Source organism: Rhamphochromis longiceps, linkage group LG7, assembly GCF_057381845.1.
Source record: "Rhamphochromis longiceps isolate RC_006_pf linkage group LG7, R_longiceps_female_GT1.1, whole genome shotgun sequence".
In the NCBI taxonomy this organism is placed as follows: Eukaryota; Metazoa; Chordata; class Actinopteri; order Cichliformes; family Cichlidae; genus Rhamphochromis; species Rhamphochromis longiceps.
In genome coordinates, this window is record NC_140563.1 from 42,616,044 (window position 1) to 42,637,359 (window position 21,316).

The following is a 21,316-nucleotide window of genomic DNA, read 5'->3' on the forward strand; positions in this document are numbered from 1 at the left end:
ATGACACCTGTTCTGGGAATTTCTCCTACCCCGTAAACCGTCCTACCCGTTGTTCCTGAGCATGTGCACGCATGCGCACAACACAAAAAGGGAAGCTAAGCGCATCTGGCTGTGATTTCACGCTACTCCGTTGTCATATTTGCAGGAGAATAGGTAAGTAGTAAGTATTAGTACTTTTTTATTGACGTTGATACTTGATTTTTTAAGCCTTTGTGATTGCTTGTCAATATGAAAGTGAAGTCGCTATCTGCTTTCTGCACAAAACTGTCGAATTTGCAGCTTTGGTGAAGTCTGCTGTCAAGTTACTGGACACGTGGTATTTGCACAACACTTTTGAGTCCGCAGCTTCGGTGTTTTAAGGCTGTTTCGGTAATGTCGTTATTTAATAAGTTAAAATATTTGCATTGTTAACTGCACATATTGAAGCTCATAAGAAAATGTTTACTTACAATCGTAGATATGGAGAAGAAGTGGGAAGAGATTTACGCGTTCATTTCTGCGGGCTCCTACCCTTCAGGATATGACAAGGCTCAGAGGCAAAACCTCAGAAGATATGCCTCAAAATTCAAACAAAAGGGTCAGTAATTTATTGTTAATACTAACAACTCATATATGTGGTTAAATTAATTTCTAAATATATATTGTTTTACTGCAGATGGAGAACTCTTTGTTGGAACCAGAAGAGTAGTAAAAACCATGGATGATGCCAGGAAGATATTTCATGAGTTTCATTCCTCTCCAATTGGAGGACACACTGGCACACACAAAACGCTAAATGTCCGATAATTTGAAGACGCACACAAAGTATTGTTGCTAAATTGTTTGTTTGTTAGAGAATATGTCATTAAGTGTTTTCGTTTTGTTTTTGTTTTTTTTACAAATGAGAATGTTGAACATTTACGTGAACTCCATAAATATTTTTACCTTAAAGATTCTGGAATGTGACCAGTGTCATGAAGTTGGGAAACCACTGACTGCTGTGCAACCATTGCAGTGTATTCAGGTAAATATTATGCCCCGTTTACCCATCAAACTATGCTTGTAGCTCATATTCATAAAGGCAGGAGGGTTTGCCACCTAATTTTAACCATCAATGTCAATGTGTACATTATACAAATTGTTATTCAAATTATTAATTTGTCCTTGATAGGTGTCTGAAGTGTGGGAACTTATTGGTATAGATCTTACTGGACCTCTTCCTAAAACTTCAAGCGGCTTCCAGTATATACTTACTGCAACTGACTACTTTTCAAAATGGGTTGAAGCTTTCCCATTAAAAACAAAATCTGCATCTGAGGTAGCCCAGCACTTGTGCTCCATTATATATAGACATGGCTGCCCCAAAAGGATTTTGTCAGACCAAGGCAGAAAGTTTGTGAATGAAGTAACTGTTAAATAATTTTCAGTTACATTTTTTAACTTTACTTCACTGGGGTCAAAGATTTTTTCTTGTGTGCTTGTATAAGCAGTATAACCTTGTCCTTATCTGTTGAAGCTCAACTCTGATCTTTGCAAGTTATTGCAAATTGAAAGAAGTGTCACAACAGCATACCATCCACAGACCAATGGTCTAGATGAAAAGACCAATGACAACATAAAAAGGTATGCCTAATTTTTATCTATCAGTTTTTAATAACATTACTTATGTTATTCAAACTTAATTGTTACTTAATAATTTATTAATTTCTTTACTTCTAATTAAACTTTCTGTCTTACTTACTGTCTTTACATATTTCTATGCCTGCATTTAGAGCCCTCCGAAAACTGGTGAATGACCAGCAGAATAACTGGGAGCTGTATCTAGATCCCACCCTGTTTTCACTGCGGTCAAAAGTACACACCACAACAATATACACACCTTTTTTTCTGATGTATGGAAGAGAAGCAGTATTTCCATCAGAAGTGCCTGCTCAAGTGCCGGTGAGTGTTTGTCAAATTCTTTCTATGTTAGAACTAAGAATTGAAACCATTTAAGAAAAAAACCCAGTAATGTCTTTATGAATATGATATCATCTTGTTTTAATTGCTAATATCTACAAAATTTTAGATTTCCAACATCATTCTGCCAGACGACAAAAGGTACAGTGACTATGTACAGTCTGAAAGTGAAGCACAACATGCAGTTAAAGAAACTGCACAAGAAAACATTGCGAAGTCACAAGACAAGCAAAAGGTTGTATATGCCAAGCGGGCCCTGAAAAAGTACAAAAATGTTGTGTACAATGTAGGGGATCAAATTCTGCTTCTAAATATGAGGAAACGTGGGCGAAAAGGAGGAAGACTTGAACCGGATTTTTCAGGTCCCTACACAATTGATGACTTCAGTGGAAAATGTGTTAGACTGAAAAACGCTGAGGGAAATACTTTAAAAAGTCTATACAGTATTGACCACATTAAACCCTATAGAAGAAGCCACCCTGTCCAAGTCTCAACTCCAACTGAACCTGTTGAGAGTAGCACATCTTCTGAGATGTGGCCTTGCAGTCCTCAGCGTCATCATGAAGCGCTGCAAAATAACAGATCCTCTGTCATTCAGTTTGCACCAAAAATAGCTCAGGTAAAATCAGTCCAAGCACCAGAAGAGCTTGTACCAGTGACCCCCCAGAAACCCAGCGTGCAAGAAAAAGGTGGCATAGCTAAAAATCTCATTCTGATCGGTTGGTCAACTGTTGCCAGTTTGGCTAGTCGAATGGATAGAATGTTTTATTTTTTTCTCCCCTCTTACTAATTTTGACCTGTTGGTCCAATTTTGGCTAATTTCTGATTTACATAAAGCTACTCCCCTCTGGCATGTTTATTTTGTTGGCCCTTTGGCCCTTGTCTGCTTGTGGCCCATTGGCCATTGACCGTGATTTTCAAATGGCAACTGTTATTACTAAAGAAACTTATCATATTTTGTTTTTTAGTGAAGTGGCTTTGGGCTGCAAAGGACACCGGGCGTGTGGAGGCAGTGGTTGGGCCATGCAAATTGTATGACTCTTCTTTTCGCACACTGGAGGACAGTGGGTGGCTTTCTGATGAGGTAAGAGAAGTAATCATTTTTGGTCGTAGTGGTGGTCTGTAAAAATAATCTTCTTTTAATCCAAACAGGTCATTGATACATACCTGCACTGCCTCATTAGGAAACAAAAAGGCAAGTAAGAACGTATGCCGGTTATTTCACAAAGGTATTTTATACAATTTTGTAATCTTTTAAAAAAAACAAAATCTTGCATTTTTCAGAAACCCGTGTATCAGTTGTCTTGCGTTGTTGCAACCTCTCTGTTTTCTGGGAAGTTTAAATGTGTCAGCAAGGTAATGTAGATGTTAAACCTTTATAAACTTAAAAATATTCCACAGATGTTGTTTCCGGCTGAGGACATTTGGTTGTGCTCACTGAACTCTGGTGCACACTGGATCCTTGTGGTACATGTTCACACCTCATGTGTTTTTTCTCTTTTTTGTTTTACTGTTCTTTTTAGCAGCATATTCTTATTTTGAAAATGCTTACAATTGATTATGTTTACTTAAGTGAGTGTAATACACATATTCTACTAAATACAATTTTTATTTTAGGTTGTCAAAATCTCCTCACAATCTGTACTGCTGTTAGACCCTCTTGGAAATGAAGGTTGTTATGAAAGGAAAGTTATGCGTAACTGGAGGTATTCATCATTCATTAATTTTCTGTTTTGGGTTGTTTGGTTTGTGGGTTTTTTTTTTCTTTTTATTTAGAGCAAAATGCTGGCTACATTTTAAAAACTTGTTTTATTTTTATTAGGAATTTTCTGAGGATGAAAGGAAAGGAAGAGTCCCGAGTGGATTGGAAAATGGAGACTCTGCCACACAACAAGCAGATGGACTCCAGCAGTTGTGGAGTTTTAGTGTTGAAGGTATTTAATAAGCAATTGTATTTAATTGTATTTATTGTATTTAACTATTGTACTATTCTTAGTTAGCGTATTGTCTGTCTTGTCTTAATGTTGGTTTAAAATGGAGCACTGTAACAAAAAATAATTTCCCCCAGGGATCAATAAAGTATTCTGATTCTGATTCTGATTAACTAGAATTAAGTTAATCAATTCCAATTACTGTAACATATTTTACAGTTTGCCAAACACTACCTTCTGAGTGGAGAGGTTACTGTCCACTCCAGAAGCCATTGGGCTGCAGCGCACTGAAATTGCTTGCGAACTGCTAGAACATGAAAGTAAGTTGAGTCATGTGCTTTTGTATTGCAATAGCACTTTCAGTTTTGTTTAAAAACTGTTAGGTTGAACGCCAGTGTGTTTCTAGGTAATGCTGATGACTACTGTGTGGTTTGTTCCATGCTGGAAGCCGATCCTGAGTCCAGTATGATTGAAATGGTAAAACAAATAAACCACAAATGCAATATACAGTGGCTTGCAATAGTATTCGGCCCCCTTGAACTTTTCCACATTTTGTCACTTTACAGCCAAAAATACAAATCAATTTTATTGTAATTCCACGTGAAAGACCAACACAAAGTGGTGTACACGTGAGAAGTGGAACAACAATCATACATGATTCCAAACAATTTTTACAAATTAATAACTGAAAAGTGGGGTGCGCGTAATTATTCAGCCCCCTGAGTCAATACTTTGTAGAACCACCTTTATCTGCAATTACAGCTGCCAGTCTTTTAGGGTATGTCTCTACCAGCTAGAGACTGGTAGAGACATTGGTCTTTCACGTGGAATTCCAATAAAATTGATTCATGTTTGTGAATGCAATCTGACAAAATGTGGAAAAGTTCATGGGGGCCGAATACTTTTGCAAGCCACTGTTGTAATTATTTTCTCATCAAATTCACAATGTTGGTTAACACACTTACACCCCCTACCCTTCTCCCTCTTCAGGTGCAGTGCGAGTTTTGTTCCAGATGGGCACATTTTGGATGTGCTCAATATGAGAGCAGCCTGGTCAAACACCTGTGCGACAAATGTGCATAATTTGTACACTGTTTCTTTTTCAGTTCTTTCTCCCTGTGTTCTGTTGGATCTATAAATGTCAAATATATGTATCTGTAAATATATTCAGTAAATACAGTGGGGCAAAAAAGTATTTAGTCAGCCACCGATTGTGCAAGTTCCCCCACCTAAAATGATGACAGAGGTCAGTAATTTGCACCAGAGGTACACTTCAACTGTGAGAGACAGAATGTGGAAAAAAAAAATCCATGAATCCACATGGTAGGATTTGTAAAGAATTTATTCGTAAATCAGGGTGGAAAATAAGTATTTGGTCAATAACAAAAATACAACTCAATACTTTGTAACATAACCTTTGTTGGCAATAACAGAGGTCAAACGTTTACTATAGGTCTTTACCAGGTTTGCACACACAGTAGCTGGTATTTTGGCCCATTCCTCCATGCAGATCTTCTCGAGAGCAGTGATGTTTTGGGGCTGTCGCCGAGCAACACGGACTTTCAACTCCCGCCACAGATTTTCTATGGGGTTGAGGTCTGGAGACTGGCTAGGCCACTCCAGGACTTTCAAATGCTTCTTACGGAGCCACTCCTTTGTTGCCCGGGCGGTGTGTTTTGGATCATTGTCATGTTGGAAGACCCAGCCTCGTTTCATCTTCAAAGTTCTCACTGATGGAAGGAGGTTTTGGCTCAAAATCTCACGATACATGGCCCCATTCATTCTGTCCTTAACACGGATCAGTCGTCCTGTCCCCTTGGCAGAAAAACAGCCCCATAGCATGATGTTTCCACCCCCATGCTTCACAGTAGGTATGGTGTTCTTGGGATGCAACTTGGTATTCTTCTTCCTCCAAACACGACGAGTTGAATTTATACCAAAAAGTTCTACTTTGGTTTCATCCGACCACATGACATTCTCCCAATCCTCTGCTGTATCATCCATGTGCTCTCTGGCAAACTTCAGACGGGCCTGGACATGCACTGGCTTCAGCAGCGGAACACGTCTGGCACTGCGGGATTTGATTCCCTGCCGTTGTAGTGTGTTACTGATGGTGACCTTTGTTACTTTGGTCCCAGCTCTCTGCAGGTCATTCACCAGGTCCCCCCGTGTGGTTCTGGGATCTTTGCTCACCGTTCTCATGATCATTTTGACCCCACGGGATGAGATCTTGTGTGGAGCCCCAGATCGAGGGAGATTATCAGTGGTCTTGTATGTCGTCACTTTTCTGATGATTGCTCCCACAGTTAATTTTTCACACCAAGCTGCTTGCCTATTGTAGATTCACTCTTCCCAGTCTGGTGCAGGTCTACAATACTTTTCCTGGTGTCCTTCGAAAGCTCTTTGGTCTTGGCCATGGCGGAGTTTGGAGTCTGACTGTTTGAGGCTGTGGACAGGTGTCTTTTATACAGATGATGAGTTCAAACAGGTGCCATTCATACAGGTAACGAGTGGGGGACAGAAAAGCTTCTTACAGAAGACGTTACAGGCCTGTGAGAGCCAGAGATTTTCCTTGTTTGAGGTGACCAAATACTTATTTTCCACCCTGATTTACGAATAAATTCTTTACAAATCCTACCATGTGGATTCATGGATTTTTTTTTCACATTCTGTCTCTCACAGTTGAAGTGTACCTCTGGTGCAAATTACTGACCTCTGTCATCATTTTAAGTGGGGGAACTTGCACAATCGGTGGCTGACTAAATACTTTTTTGCCCCACTGTATATACTGTAACTATAATGGAGTGAGTTCATTGTCAAAGTTTATATAGTCAGGTGTTCCAATCACTTCAATAGTGACAGCTGTATAACTTAAGCACCTTGGCATGCAGACTGCTTCTACAAACAAGTGCCAAACCATGCTACTGTTGTGATTATAAACTAGAAGCATACTCTGATAGGAAGAATTACGTGCCAAACCATGCTACCTTTGTTAATATAAACTAGAAGCATAATTCTGACGGGAAGAATTGCGTGCCAAAACATGCTACCTTTGTGAACGTGACCTACAAGCACACTTTAATGGGTAAAAAGAAGTGTCAAACCGAACTGGCTTTATGAATATCAGCTAAAAACATACTCTGATGGGCAAAGTTAAGTGGCAAACCGTCATACCTACTTAAATTGGTGCTGGAATTATTGTTTGGCAGCAGAAATGTGCATAAATTTCGTACAGTAGGACATTTTGCCAAAGTAGGGCAGTTTGTCATATGGCAGCTTAAAATTATCCTACTGGTAGGACGGTTTGCCAAAGTAGGACTGTTTGTCAGGGGACACCGTAAAATTATCCTACGGGTAGGACGTTTTGCCAAAGTAGGATGGTTTGTCAGAACACCACAACACCTCACTCTTGGAGCACTTTTTTGCCACATGTATCGCTAACCACGTCTCAGCTGTTTGTGGAGGTAAAATACGTCCGCACAATTACGCTCAGCCATTGTTGTGCGTGCGCACACCAAGGTGCTGCGAGACATTTATACAGCCGTATTTCGGACATGACTATGAAAGGCGGAAGAGGAAGTAGTTCCTTTGAATGTAGACAATCCGAGTGTTATAGTTTCTTTCCATTGTGTCCCTGTTGATGATAAACTACAAATTTACTCTAAATTACTAAAATATCGATATTTTAATGTGAGAATCGATTCTAGAACATAAATGATTGGCATCGGAGGAATCTATATTTCAGGATCGATCCGCACATCACTAGTTACCAGCCGTCAGCTACATAGAAAAGGATCCTGGTGTAGAAAGTAATATTAAATAAATTCTAACAACAGCTGATCAAGCTTAAACGTGCTGCTGTTGTTCAGCTGCTGGTTTCCTCTTTCTGGTGCAAAGTGGGCCAAAAACAAAGAAGAGAGACGGACTCGCGACAGAAAAGCCGATCAGCTGATCATTAATCAGTTTCAGGATTGAAGCACCAGCAGGAGAAGGGAGGGAGAGAGGCAGTCGCTCCATATATCGGTTGTTAAGCTTAACATGGGAATGTTTTACAAACATTCAGAGATGAACTTACACATTTGCTTTACTTCTCTCTGGGATAACTTCCTCGGAGATGAAATGCCACAGGTTTGGTAGCGAGGCTACAAATACACACAGCCGCTCTATCACGTGATGCATACTGCTGCGAGGTGCTACGGGTATGAGCCGAGTTATGCCGTGTCACAAGTTTTGTGAGGTGCTCTTTTGATATTTAATGGATCGGATTACATTTTTTATTTCTCTCCGATATCCGATCCAGTAATTTATGTCAGTATCAGACAGATGCCGATATGTAATATCAGATTGGTCCATCTCTAATTATAGTATATAGTATATCAGAAATCTGTTCACTATTTTTTGTTACAAATTATATCAGTAAGGAAGCTGACTAAATATTAACTGATAATTTATGGCAAAGGGGTGGGATTAAATAAGTGTTTACTTCTTCCCACTCCCTTTCAACATGTAAATTAATCAGAATGTTTTTTTGTATGTATTTTGCATAGTATTTTTTCTCTCTTATTTTCTTTTCTAAATGTATCTGTATATTGTTCACATGTTGAAATAAATTACCAAATTACCAAAGAAAACCCAAAAAACTTAGTTACAGCCTTGTTCCAATCTTGCTGTGCTTCACATCACAACTTGTTTGTTTTTTTTTTAGATGTGTTGATGCCATTAGATTCAAACTAAGATTTTTATTTTTCACGAAACAGTAAAATGTCTCAGTCTAAACGTTCCATCCATCCATCTGTTTACTTCTGCTTATTAGGAGTCATGTGTCTACGGTGATTTACTGAGCATTTCATAAAAATGGTGGCTGCAGGACAAACTGAAGCAAATTGGTAGAGCGGTGACTGTCAAAATTAGTACAATGCTCTCCTTGCCCATCAGCTGCAATTACTCTACCTTCCCAGGAGTCTAGTTTGATCTCTTTTAGAGACAACATATCTCATCACCACACTGCTGGTGAATGTGTTGCCTTTTGGAAGGCAGTCTAACCGGGTTTTGAAATCAGACAAAGCAAGTTTCAACTACTTAGGTTTCATTTGGACTCTGGCACACAAGTTATCACTACTGAATTTCCAGGGTAGAGAGTAAAGACTTGAGCTGGTCCCTGAGCTTGTCTCTGAAGCTCTGGGTATGAACGCAGAGCTCCAGAGCTTCAGGAGGCTTTAATTAGCTCATCCTTTCAAATGTAATAAGGTGTCTGTTCACATCTGACTCATCAGTCTGTTACAGAAGGAATCAGTCATTGCCAGATGATTCATCTTCCACATCACACTGAGATACTGTGAGCCTAGAGAGCATTTTAAAACTAATATTGTCTGCTCTTGTCACTGAGGGGTTCACATCAGCCATCCCATTTAAGGCTAAGTTATTGAAGAGACTGTGTACAGACAGTTTATCAAACAGTTTACAGTCAAAGTGATACATGCAACTCATAATCGCAGATGAATTTTTAAATTTAAAGATGTTTAGATTAAAATGAACAAAAATTTAAATCATTTTCTTTCAACGAAACTAACACAGGAGCTATTAAGCCATATAAATACTTGACCCCTTAACAACAATCTCCTCCACTCAGAAACACAGCTACTCTGGCTGCTCCCTTATTCCCCAGGGGCCACCACAGTAGATAGCTCCACATGTGTTAAGTTGCCAGAATTGTACACTGGATGTCCCTCCTGATGCAACCCCAAAGGCTTGTGTCTCCTCCTGGGGGTTAAACTGGGTATTTTTTGCTTTTTATGCGAATGTGTAAACCACTACACTCTGGTCCTCCACTCAAGAATCCTGTTAAGCAAACAGTGACTTTTTTTCCCTCAATTTCTGAACACCCTCCACAAAAACTGTTTCCAACAGCAATTTTCTTAGCCTGTCAGTATGGCATTGTGCTGCAGAACAAAGAAACCAGCTAACAAGCCATCATTATCACTTCAGGGACCCAGAATACACATTCCCCTAGGATGCTGAAAAACACAGACGTAAAAACAAAAATATCATTAGGGATTTTAAAAAACCCACCAAACATATATTCCAGAGCAGAGTAGAAGTGTTTTTTCAGCAGAAGAGGTGCATAAAAACCACAGCCCTGTCTGTTTGCGGAGCTCAACAAGACCATTACCACAGGGATTTGCAATGATCAGCTTCACATTGCTACAAATGCTATGATTCATTTTGTCTTAATGAACAATTCGTTTGTTTTTCAGGGCTACGCCAGGTCACTTATGGCGGCATCCCATAAGGCTTTATTGTTTACAACTGCAGACAGAGTTGGGTCAAAGACTTCTTGTGTTTCAATGTCAGCAGAATAAAGAAAACAATGCCACAATCAGACCTGCCTTAATTGCAACACTGCAACCCATAAATCACACTGACGCATGGACACATGTAGGAAGACACACACACTTATACACACTGTGTGTGTATAAGTGTGTGTGTCTTCTTTTTTTAATATATATACACTCACACAACGACAGGCAAGCATGCATTATACAGTACCATTAGAAATGCACACTGGCCAGCGTACACACAAACTATAGTACTTCATAAGTTTCTTAAACCATAGTGCCTCTTCTGGCTTAAAGATAGATGCAGAATTTTGGCTTAAATTAATGAAAAGAGTAACAACAGGCTTACTTAGGTGTTCAAACATACAGTCAAGTAAATAAATACATTACAGGAGGGTCTTTTTGAATATCTTTTTATATAAATTGTATGTCTGGTAAAATTGCATGCCGTTGTTACATTTTTTTTAGTCTGCTGACTAGATCACCACCTTTAAATTTTAATTACCTAACCCTAAATGACTTTAGGCATGTCAATAATGGTCTAGAATGAAACCTACTCACTATGAGTTATAAATTATAAGTCACTTACCTGACTTATAGAAGTTTGTCCCATGACATCATGTGCACATTGCTGGAGAGATGTCCCCTATATTGGATGAGATACCACCATCTGTTGTGAGGGGAAATGTATATTCCCTAATGGTTGGTGAGTAGTGCTTGTAGGTTTCTGGCTGTCAGTAGGTGAAATTGGTCACGAAGAGGGTGCTGCACCAAAAATCTCCTTTGGTTTCTAGAAACTTGTTGGCCTCTTTCTGTAGCCAACATGTTTTTAAATATGCACCTTTTAACTTACAGTGGGGCAAAAAAGTATTTAGTCAGCCACCGATTGTGCAAGTTCCCCCACTTAAAATGATGACAGAGGTCAGTAATTTGCACCAGAGGTACACTTCAACTGTGAGAGACAGAATGTGAAAAAAAAATCCATGAATTCACATGGTAGGATTTGTAAAGAATTTATTTGTAAATTAGGGTGGAAAATAAGTATTTGGTCACCTCAAACAAGGAAAATCTCTGGCTCTCACAGACCTGTAACGTCTTCTGTAAGAAGCTTTTCTGTCCCCCACTCGTTACCTGTATGAATGGCACCTGTTTGAACTCATCATCTGTATAAAAGACACCTGTCCACAGCCTCAAACAGTCAGACTCCAAACGCTGCCATGGCCAAGACCAAAGAGCTTTCGAAGGACACCAGGAAAAGTATTGTAGACCTGCACCAGACTGGGAAGAGTGAATCTACAATAGGCAAGCAGCTTGGTGTGAAAAAATCAACTGTGGGAGCAATCATCAGAAAATGGAAGACATACAAGACCACTGATAATCTCCCTCGATCTGGGGCTCCACGCAAGATCTCATCCCGTGGGGTCAAAATGATCATGAATGACCTGCAGAGAGCTGGGACCAAAGTAACAAAGGTCACCATCAGTAACACACTACAACGGCAGGGAATCAAATCCCGCAGTGCCAGACGTGTTCCGCTGCTGAAGCCAGTGCATGTCCAGGCCCGTCTGAAGTTTGCCAGAGAGCACATGGATGATACAGCAGAGGATTGGGAGAATGTCATGTGGTCAGATGAAACCAAAGTCGAACTTTTTGGTATAAACTCAACTCGTCGTGTTCGGAGGAAGAAGAATACTGAGTTGCATCCCAAGAACACCATACCTACTGTGAAGCATGGGGGTGGAAACATCATGCTATGGGGCTGTTTTTCGCCAAGGGGACAGGACAACTGATCCGTGTTAAGGACTGAATGAATGGGGCCATGTATCGTGAGATTTTGAGCCAAAACCTCCTTCCATCAGTGAGAACTTTGAAGATGAAACGAGGCTGGGTCTTCCAACATGACAATGATCCAAAACACACCGCCCGGGCAACAAAGGAGTGGCTCCGTAAGAAGCATTTGAAAGTCCTGGAGTGGCCTAGCCAGTCTCCAGACCTCAACCCCATAGAAAATCTGTGGCGGGAGTTGAAAGTCCGTGTTGCTCGGCGACAGCCCCAAAACATCACTGCTCTCGAGAAGATCTGCATGGAGGAATGGGCCAAAATACCAGCTACTGTGTGTGCAAACCTGGTAAAGACCTATAGTAAACGTTTGACCTCTGTTATTGCCAACAAAGGTTATGTTACAAAGTATTGAGTTGTATTTTTGTTATTGACCAAATACTTATTTTCCACCCTGATTTACGAATAAATTCTTTACAAATCCTACCATGTGGATTCATGGATTTTTTTTTTTCCACATTCTGTCTCTCACAGTTGAAGTGTACCTCTGGTGCAAATTACTGACCTCTGTCATCATTTTAGGTGGGGGAACTTGCACAATCGGTGGCTGACTAAATACTTTTTTGCCCCCCTGTAGAAGGCAGCGTTCTCTGTTTCCAGTTTGAAAAACACTTTCAAGTTTTACTACTTTTTGGCTAATAGTTTGTGAGTAATGACTTGCTGTCTACCATGCAAACAATGGTTTGCCAGTGGTTGTCTGGTGATGTATCTGACTAGTCTTTAGGCTTGTGTAACTCAGGCTTTAGCAACCGATTTCCCAGCAGCTACCATGAACCTCGAGCAACTACTCATCAACCAGTTGGGGAAAAGTTTTTTCCTGTTGGTTGCTAGATGGTTGCAGACCAATCCTGTGTGACTTATGCCCTTACTCGCTTGCACCACCTTGACACAATGATTGTCACACATCCAAAAAGGGAAGACAGCACTCATATGTGTGCAAAGGCTCATGTTTCCAGTGGGTTACCAGCTGCTCTTTGACAATGGATTACAGCAAATCTCAGTGTAGGCATTCATGGTTAGACCCTGAATTTACGCCACACTGAACTTGGTATCTTGGGTTTCAAATAAAACAACTGGTGGACAGATTATCATGAAAATGGATGCATACAGTTATCAGACCCCTTTCAGTGTTTATTTATTTGCTGATCCACTGACTTTTTACCATCAGTTTCAACTTACTTTATTACAAAATACCTAAACCTAATCATACAAATCCCATCATCCTCAGCTGTAATGGGCTACATTACACCCACTCAACATGACAATTTTAGCATTGCGGCTTCTGTTGACTCGTATCATAGACTTGCTTTGTTATAGTCAATCCTTTTGCAGTCAAAACGATTGGTCAGCAGGAATATTTTATATATTTAGGATAGGAATCAAGGCCATGCATGGACAAACATAGACCTTACTTCATATTACAGACTTTGTATTGGAGCAGTTTTCAGCTGTGCAACTGCTTATACCAGCTAGCCAGCCTACATGTCAAAGAAACAAAATGGTAAGGAGAAGGGAAGAAGAGAGGGTCATGTTGAGGATTGTTGGCATAGCAACGGTGGGGAAAATGGAATGGGATAACAAGTGATGTATCTGCAAAATGAATGTCAGTGGAGATGGTTTGTGATAGTGAAAAGGTTCTGTTCCATTATACCTGACAGGTGCTCCTAGTTATTTAGTTAGCTAGAGTAGAGACCCTGAGATTCCTGTGTCAGCAAGAAGAGTACCTGGCACTTCAGCATACAAAGGACAAAGGCAGAAGTATAAGTCTCAGACTAAAGTGAATATGGAAGTGGAAGTTCAGGTAGAAGTGTGGCAGTGCAGGCTGTTTGTGGTCCAGTGTGATAACAGTATCCTCTGATGTGGTAGACAGATTTTGTTCTGACTGACTGAATTGTTCCTCTGTTTTACCTACAGATAGGTATAAGAACCAGAAAGTGCTAAATATAAAAAAGCAAAATAAGCGCATGATACCCCCAATTTTGTACATCTGCTGCAATGTATTGAATTAATCTAAAAGCACATCATTCATGAGGTCTATAAATGAAAATGTTTACATCCTTTCCTGATATGCACAGGTCCTCTGGGTTTATTTTAATTAGGGTGCAAATTATATCAGAGTAGGTACAGTAAGTGGGCAAGACAAATTGCATAGGAAATGCCACATTAACATGTAATAAGACTGAACTAAGTAATCCCTAATTATGTTGCCCTTTTAGAAAGGGGAGCGTGTCTGTGATCCTGTGGAAAAAGACCAATTTTCTGAGTATGCTACAAGTGTTTCGGGGCTCATATGCACTTAGCCTATAACCTTTTTCATCAGGAAATTGTTATACACAAATTATGCCCACGGGTATTATTACATGTAAAGAATGGTCAGTTTAGGCTGGCTCCAAAACCAAATAAATCCCCAAATGCCCTAATGTCATACTCAAATGCCCAGCATCATAGCAGAGAAAGGATGTGTACTGCCTGTACAAAGAATCGTTTTGGTCTTTAAAGGCAATAGCCCACTGTGCTGCTGCTTTGGTTCACGGTTCAACCCTCCTGGATGGTTTTGATCTTTCTGTGTGTTCTCCCTGGCTGTATGGGTTTTCCTTGGCTGTATAGGCTTTCCTTTGGTATTCTGGCTTCCTCTCACAGTCGTAAGACATATGGAGTTGGTTAATTAATGAGTCTAAATTTGCCATAGGAGTGGATGTGAGAGCGTGTGGTTATTTGTCTCTCTGTGTTGGTCCTGTGATGGACTGGTGACCTGTCAAGGGTATACCCTGCATTTTGCCCCATGAAAGCTGTGATGGGCTCCAGCCCCATCTGTGGCCCTAAGCTATATAAGAGCTTAAGAAAATGGATGGATGGAGCGAACTTTATTTAGGCTTAAATGTTTGACTGACAGGTGGATGCCAACACAAGCAGCTGTAGCCAGCAGCTGTCTGCCAGGCTCCATATCATCCAAAGAAGTCTGAACTCCATCTCTGATAAGTGAAATTCAATTATTTTATTTATAGGCTGCTAGGCACTAATTAGGAAGTATTTGTGTGATGAACCCATAGTGTCTGTGGATGCAGCTTGCTAATCGTTTCTCTGTGGTAAAAACTGATCCAGCACAGTGATATGAAGGTCGCAAAGTCTGACACTTTGACTGGAGGTGAACATTTTTTAAACAGGTACAACAACATGGGTATCACTTGCTCAATAGCATAGGGCCTGCATTTAGTCTCAAATTTGTAGTTTTGCTTGGGGAAAAGAAAAATTGCTTTTAAAACCCTGGTTTTGACTGGTAATAATGATAAGGTGGTGCGTTTGAGCCATCTGGTCTCACAGTTTTGCTCACACTGTTCCTCACTGATTTATTTTTAAAATTTTCAATATGAAAATTTAAATTAAAAAACCTACCTGGGGCTTAAAGGGCTGACCAGTTCTGCAAATTTTGGCTGTTAACTTGGCACACTCTACCCTCTCCTCTCATCTAACTCATCCAACTTTGGTTACTTCCAAAGACCATGCTTCCAAAGCAAACAAACAGACATTATGGAATCAAAACTCGTGGCTGACATTATGATGGTAAAAATATTATTGTGTTTATATTTTTTTCGGTTTGTCTATTTCAAATCACGGTGCGGCGTAAAGCCAATATATAATATTATCTTAACAGTATTCACTTGTGAAACAAATAAAAAAACAAACAAACAAAAAACATCTTTTACTTTTGCCTTTTGAAGAGAAATGTGAAGAACTCCAAAAGCTGCACCAATCATCGTTTTGATATCTGATGAAGCCACTGTCTCTGTGGTTATTCGTGAGAGCAGTATTTGATGGACTGAGATTGGAAAACAATGGCTAGGCCAATAAATCACACAGCCACAAAAAAAAAAGGAAGAGTCAACTTCAGGGTTTAATTAGTCCACCAGCCAATTTTAAAACAGACATACAGTAGAAAATGTTGGAACTGACTAATACTGCTTATGACAAAAAGCAAAAGGGTCAGATTTGGGCTTTCTTCTACAGTTTACAGGATTCAAAATGTCATACAGCAATTTGAAAAATCACTGTAAATGTGTTTTCTGACGTCCACCTAATTTGGGCCACACAACTTGAAACCTGGACAAGTTTTACGGGAAAATTATAATGAAGAATTTTTTATTTTTTTTTTATTTTTTTTAAATGTGATTGTCTTTGATACTTTTGGTTGTGTCAGTATATTTATATTGACTATTCTGATTTAATCAAAATTTGTCCTTTTGAATCCTAAAAAGTCAGTTTAATGTGAACTATGCAACAGGAGGTTACATAAACCAATATAAGGAGGGAAAATGTAGGGCCCAATAAATCTCTTAAACCAACATCAACATATTGAATTCAAAGCTAAACTCACCCACAGTGAATGACATGTCTCCAGGGTTACTGGTATTAGTTATCTACAAATTTTCAGTTTGCATACCAGATCAGACTCACATGCCTCCTTTTAAATAACATCATGCATGGATCTGCTTTCTGGAGACAAAACTAACTGAAAAGAAACTAAAGCAAAACAAAACCATACATCACTTTAAAAAATGTTGCTATACATACAGTCCTTCCAAATTAAACTCTGCTTTTATTTACAATACAAAATTTCTTTTAACCTTACTCTCCTAGATTCAATAATTTCTGACAGGGAAAGAAGCCTCTAGAAAAATAACAGAAAGTCGCAAAAATTACAACAAACGTGATATTAAAACATGGCGATTTGAAAAAACAAAACAAAGCGGTGTAGATGGTGCGTAGGAAAGAAAACTAGAAACAAAGAACATACATTTAATTTAAGCAACAATACTAATTTCACATTTTCTTCTTGATGCTGTGGTGTTGTGGTATCTTTTTGTAGTCCATAGCTCGACCTTTTCTGAGTACTTTCATGAAAAAACTGAATGCACCATCCTCTTGCTATGGTAAGGTGTACAGTTTAATAGCGGCTTCAGTCTCTTCTTCACCTCTCCTTCGTAACCCTCCTTCCCTTGTTAGTCTGAAGGCATTCAGGTGAGTTTCTCTTTAGTTCAATGAAAACACCCAGTACCCCCTATGCAATGTTCTTAATTGCGTTCTCATTAAGCTTTTCCATGTAGTTCCTAAGATCCTTTGAGTCTCCGAGCTCGATGTCTGGACATACCCATTTTATCTCACTGGTCTGCACTAGTGCTAAGGGGCTGAGGGCAGGACACCCATTACTCGACTTGACACTTGAAAAAGTGGTGAACTTCACCCTCTTTCTCTTGGTGGTGGGTGAGTTAAGTGACTCATTCCTGTGATCCCTCCCACTTGAGCTACATCCTGCTCCACCAGTATTACCTCGCTGGAGGCCTCCATTTAATAGCTGACTACCTTCTTCTAGGGTACCGCCCAGTTCATCCTGCTGCTGTTGTTGGAGACACAGCCCCTCCTCTTGGCCAAGCCAAACCCAGTCATGTGCATGAGGCATTGCCTCTGGAGCCTCCAAGGAGAACTGCTTGCTACGGTACTTGTATGCATAAGAGATGCAGTTAATGAGAAAAACCAAAATGGCCAGACAGAAAACTCCCAGCAGGGCATACATACCGATCTCCAAGTCCGTCAGGCCTCGTCGGGAGGTCAACAAGTCCTCATCGGTGCTGCGGCTCCGGGGCAGCTCGGCCTGATCGGGATATTCAGAGAATTCATTTGGAGCCCTTGCTCCAACTTCTGCTGAAAGACGGCCCCCACTTGGCCTTACTGGAACATGGCCCCTGATGGTAGTGGCTCCACGGTTATTTAACCCAGTTTCCATGTCAGAGATAGATCCGCCATAATATGGAGGGTCAGGGCGTGTACGTCGGCCACCTGGCTGTCTGAATTGTTCCTCTGTTTGACCAAGTCTTACATGTGTGCTCGCCATTCCTGTGGCTAAAACAGTATGTCGTTTTCCCTTCTGGCACATTTCTGATGGGCTCATTTCAACACGTACAAGCAAACCTTGACCTTCTCCTTTGGCAACAATGATAGGCCACTTCCATGCTGGACTTTGCTGCACCACCACAACCTGTTCATCCAATGAGGTGGCTGCCAGGGTAAAATGGGCAGGGTTGTAGTTATCTAGAGGAGTCATGGATCCGTCACTGAAATGAAGCCAAGCACTGATGAGGGACTCCTAAGAAATCAAAACAAAAAAACAAACAAACAAAAAAAAAAAACCCAACGTTACACAGTAAAAATAATATTCTTCACAATTCTTATTAATACATAAGGACCATAAACTAAAAACAGACACTAAAAAATAAAGTAGAGGAACATGGAGGACAGAAAAGTCAGTGTTAACAAAGGTTCATTGAAACAATTGGATAGAACGGATACAAAACTATTCTCCTGAAAGCTAAATATCCTTTCTAGGGAAAGAGACTGTAGCCTACCTTCATTTGAAATTATAATTATAGGAATAACAGAGCTGTTCCATGGTTAGAGATGCAAATCAAAGAGAAAGCTTTGTATATGAAAAGTGAATTAATTCTAAACAACAATGAATACCATAGACTTCGTAATAAACCTAATCCATTTCTAAACTTGCAAGCTATTATGACTGAGCTGAGCATAAAGCCAAATATGAAGCCAAATCAGACTCACAGAAAAATGCTAATTTTGCATCAACAAGTCCACTCTAGTCTTACTGTTGGATGAGCAGTTATTAGTCAAATTGCCATGTAAAATGTTTATATGTCTATATTACCTATATTATATATTATTATAGAAGTCATACCTGCTTGAGAGATTCAATAACTTCCTGTGTTGTTGCAGTGGCAACAATAGCCCTGTTGCTGCCTGGGCTGAGCTGCAGGGACAGAGTTAATCCAGATACCAACTGCACCCCTAGCTCTGTCACGCTCACTTTATCATCCACCACTCTGATGCTCCTTTCAGCCAGGACTGATGATGTCAGAGGGGACAGCACCTGGAACACATAAACAAACAAACAAAAAAAACCCTTATTGCTTTGTTACTAATGGTAGTCCATTAGGATTTTGTTGTTTATAGTGGTGTCAACGTAAAGGATCAGATGTCTTTTCCCACAGCCCTTCTGCTAAATCCTGGAATTTAAATGGAGTTTTGGCAAAGGTAGTTCCTTCTCAGAATACATATTTACAGAGTACGCCAACTGTTATCAAATTTAAGTCGGTATGTGCAATCACCACATATTGAAAATGCATGGTTTTAAACTGCTCTCCCAAATGACACAGAATAAAAGTATTTTGTGACAACCTGGTCGCCAGGAAGACATTGTTTGTCCATGTTTTTGTATTAGAAAAAAACAGTAGTATAAAACTAAGGGAGATTTTATCGTTGATTTCAACTGTAGCCACAGCTCACACTAAACATTCCTGACTTTGGAATAAATAAATATAATTGACTTCTTACTAAAGGAATAGAAAAACTGACCTTGCTAATGCTTAGGAAAGTATAAACTAGAGCAAAAACCACAGTTACAAACATAAAACACCATCCTATGAACAGACACATTATAAACACCAAAAGAAAAAAATGTTTTAATGATTTATCTTCCCTGTGAAGCCCTCAACTATACGTTGGCTTCCTAAATTGGCACTAAGTCATCAAAACTTTGAGAACTATGCCCTAAGGGTAGCGCCCCAAGAACTACATAACTTCAAGGGTTATTTTTCTGTTTGTATTCACATCACCAGTAGGAACATTTGAAATTATGTAACAGCCGTCTGGCATTTGGTATGTGTCACAGTTGGGATGTATTTCCTCCACAACATAGTCTTATTAAAGCCTTGGCTTCACTGTCAGTCCAATGTTTTACCAATGTTTGTTTTTTTTTCTTCTTTTTTTATCATAGCAAGAGCTGGTGTCAGTCTGATGCTGTGTCAATCAAAGGTCCCTGGTGTGCCAGGAGAATACGTACTGGGAGCTAGGAGCTCAGAAAAAGCCCTGAGAACTGACTTCTAAGGCCTTTGATGTTTCTTAGATCCTGCAGTGCAAGCACAAAGAAAGGCGGCTCTTCCTTCCACAATTATAAGAACTTCCTACGGTCTAAAAGCGCTTCATCGTAGCCATTATGACTTAAGAATGATTGTGGTCAAAGCAGATTTAGTTTCTTGAACACACAAAAAAATCATACTTTTTCAGCCCTGGAACAAAAAATGCAGTAAACGTATGCTTTTGATTGGTAGAGAAAGAAAATACTATTCTTTTGTATTCTTTAACCTAAACTTTCGTATTTTATGATTTTATATTCTGTGATTATAAAAACAGGCACATACTAACACATGAAGTGCTCCTGAACTCACATGGCAAAAACGATCTCCTCCCTAATAGCACACTCTCTAAGTCTCTGAGTTGCCAGAGGTGTAAGCATGTAAATAGTTGTGATATTGTTATGATATGAGAATCCCTCCCATCCGCTCCAATTAGGGCTCCCGTCTCTCCTCCTGCCGCCCCCACATGGCTGCATTTACCAGCCATAATGAACTGTCAGCACAGATCACTGCCTCATTTGTACAGACCAATTCCATGTTTTCTTCTCTTTGGTTTAGCTCTTTGCATTTTTTCTTTGCATTGCTAGTCACACAATGAAACTGATATCTGAATGTTAAACAGCATAAATGAGCATGGTCTCAAAACAGGCATCAACCTGATCTTTGATGTAAAAGCAAACATTAAAGAACCAGACAGCTGGTAAATATGAAGATTGTTGAATATTTTCAAAAATAAAGAATAATAAAAATAAAGATACACACTAATTGATGTGAAATCTGGGTTTTTCTTTTTTTACAGACAAAAAGGAAAGCAAAATGAGCAAAAAAAAAATACAGCTGCTGGTTTGTTATATTATTTTAGAGTTTGCAGCAGCCGTTTATTCTTCAAGTAAATCCACCATCATTATCTTTTCTTTTCCTCCAACATTGGATGCTTAGATCTATTTTATTCCACTTTACGATAAAATTAAATAAAAACGGATTTGCAGATGACGCATACTTACTAGGAACTTAAGATATTAAAATAGAAGCAAGGAAATTGGTATATAAGGCAAAGTTTGAGAAGTTAAGAAGAAGTCCATTTTGGAGAAGGATAAGAATGACCTGTATCATTCTCCTCTAAAGGTATAATCTATAAACCTACTATAGAGCTGTCCACACGATGTCAGAAGTGATTTTAGCATCGCTCAAAAAGGAACAATACTCCTCTCCACCAAACCCCAACTCCATACTAACAATGCCCACACTTTGTACTGCTCTCATCTTGGGATGTCAAGATTCTTTCCCCCAGTTC

General features: G+C 39.6%; 2 protein-coding genes across 3 annotated transcripts in view; one reads left to right on the top strand and one right to left on the bottom strand.

The window, feature by feature from the left end:
* The first annotated feature begins 5 nt into the window (after positions 1-5).
* Positions 6-5,736, top strand: LOC146665928 (uncharacterized). Of its 2 annotated transcripts, XM_085411243.1 has the most exons (12): positions 6-153; positions 280-369; positions 458-577; positions 656-1,602; positions 1,752-3,022; positions 3,091-3,133; positions 3,340-3,405; positions 3,556-3,644; positions 3,761-3,872; positions 4,089-4,189; positions 4,276-4,346; positions 4,860-5,736. In XM_085411243.1, the coding sequence occupies exons 5-10, from the start codon at positions 2,973-2,975 to the stop codon at positions 4,158-4,160; spliced, it is 432 nt and encodes a 143-aa protein (XP_085267369.1). In that variant the 5' UTR covers positions 6-153; positions 280-369; positions 458-577; positions 656-1,602; positions 1,752-2,972; the 3' UTR covers positions 4,161-4,189; positions 4,276-4,346; positions 4,860-5,736. The 2 variants fall into 2 exon arrangements, with proteins under 2 accessions (XP_085267369.1, XP_085267368.1); XM_085411242.1 differs by lacking the exons at positions 3,340-3,405; positions 3,556-3,644; positions 3,761-3,872; ... (1 more) ...; positions 4,276-4,346; positions 4,860-5,736 and having other exon boundaries at positions 656-1,003; positions 1,496-1,602; positions 1,752-1,920; positions 2,048-3,022.
* Positions 5,737-15,935: 10,199 nt separating this feature from the next.
* LOC146665929 (transmembrane protein 132C-like) overlaps positions 15,936-21,316 on the bottom strand; it is a 189,924-nt gene continuing 184,543 nt past the window's right edge. The window contains exons 9-10 of the mRNA XM_085413739.1: positions 18,786-18,977; positions 15,936-18,182 (exon numbers count right to left, since the gene is read on the bottom strand). Of these exons, the coding sequence (XP_085269865.1) occupies positions 17,100-18,182; positions 18,786-18,977 (1,275 nt within the window). The 3' untranslated portion in view covers positions 15,936-17,099. The remainder of the gene's footprint in view (positions 18,183-18,785; positions 18,978-21,316) is intronic.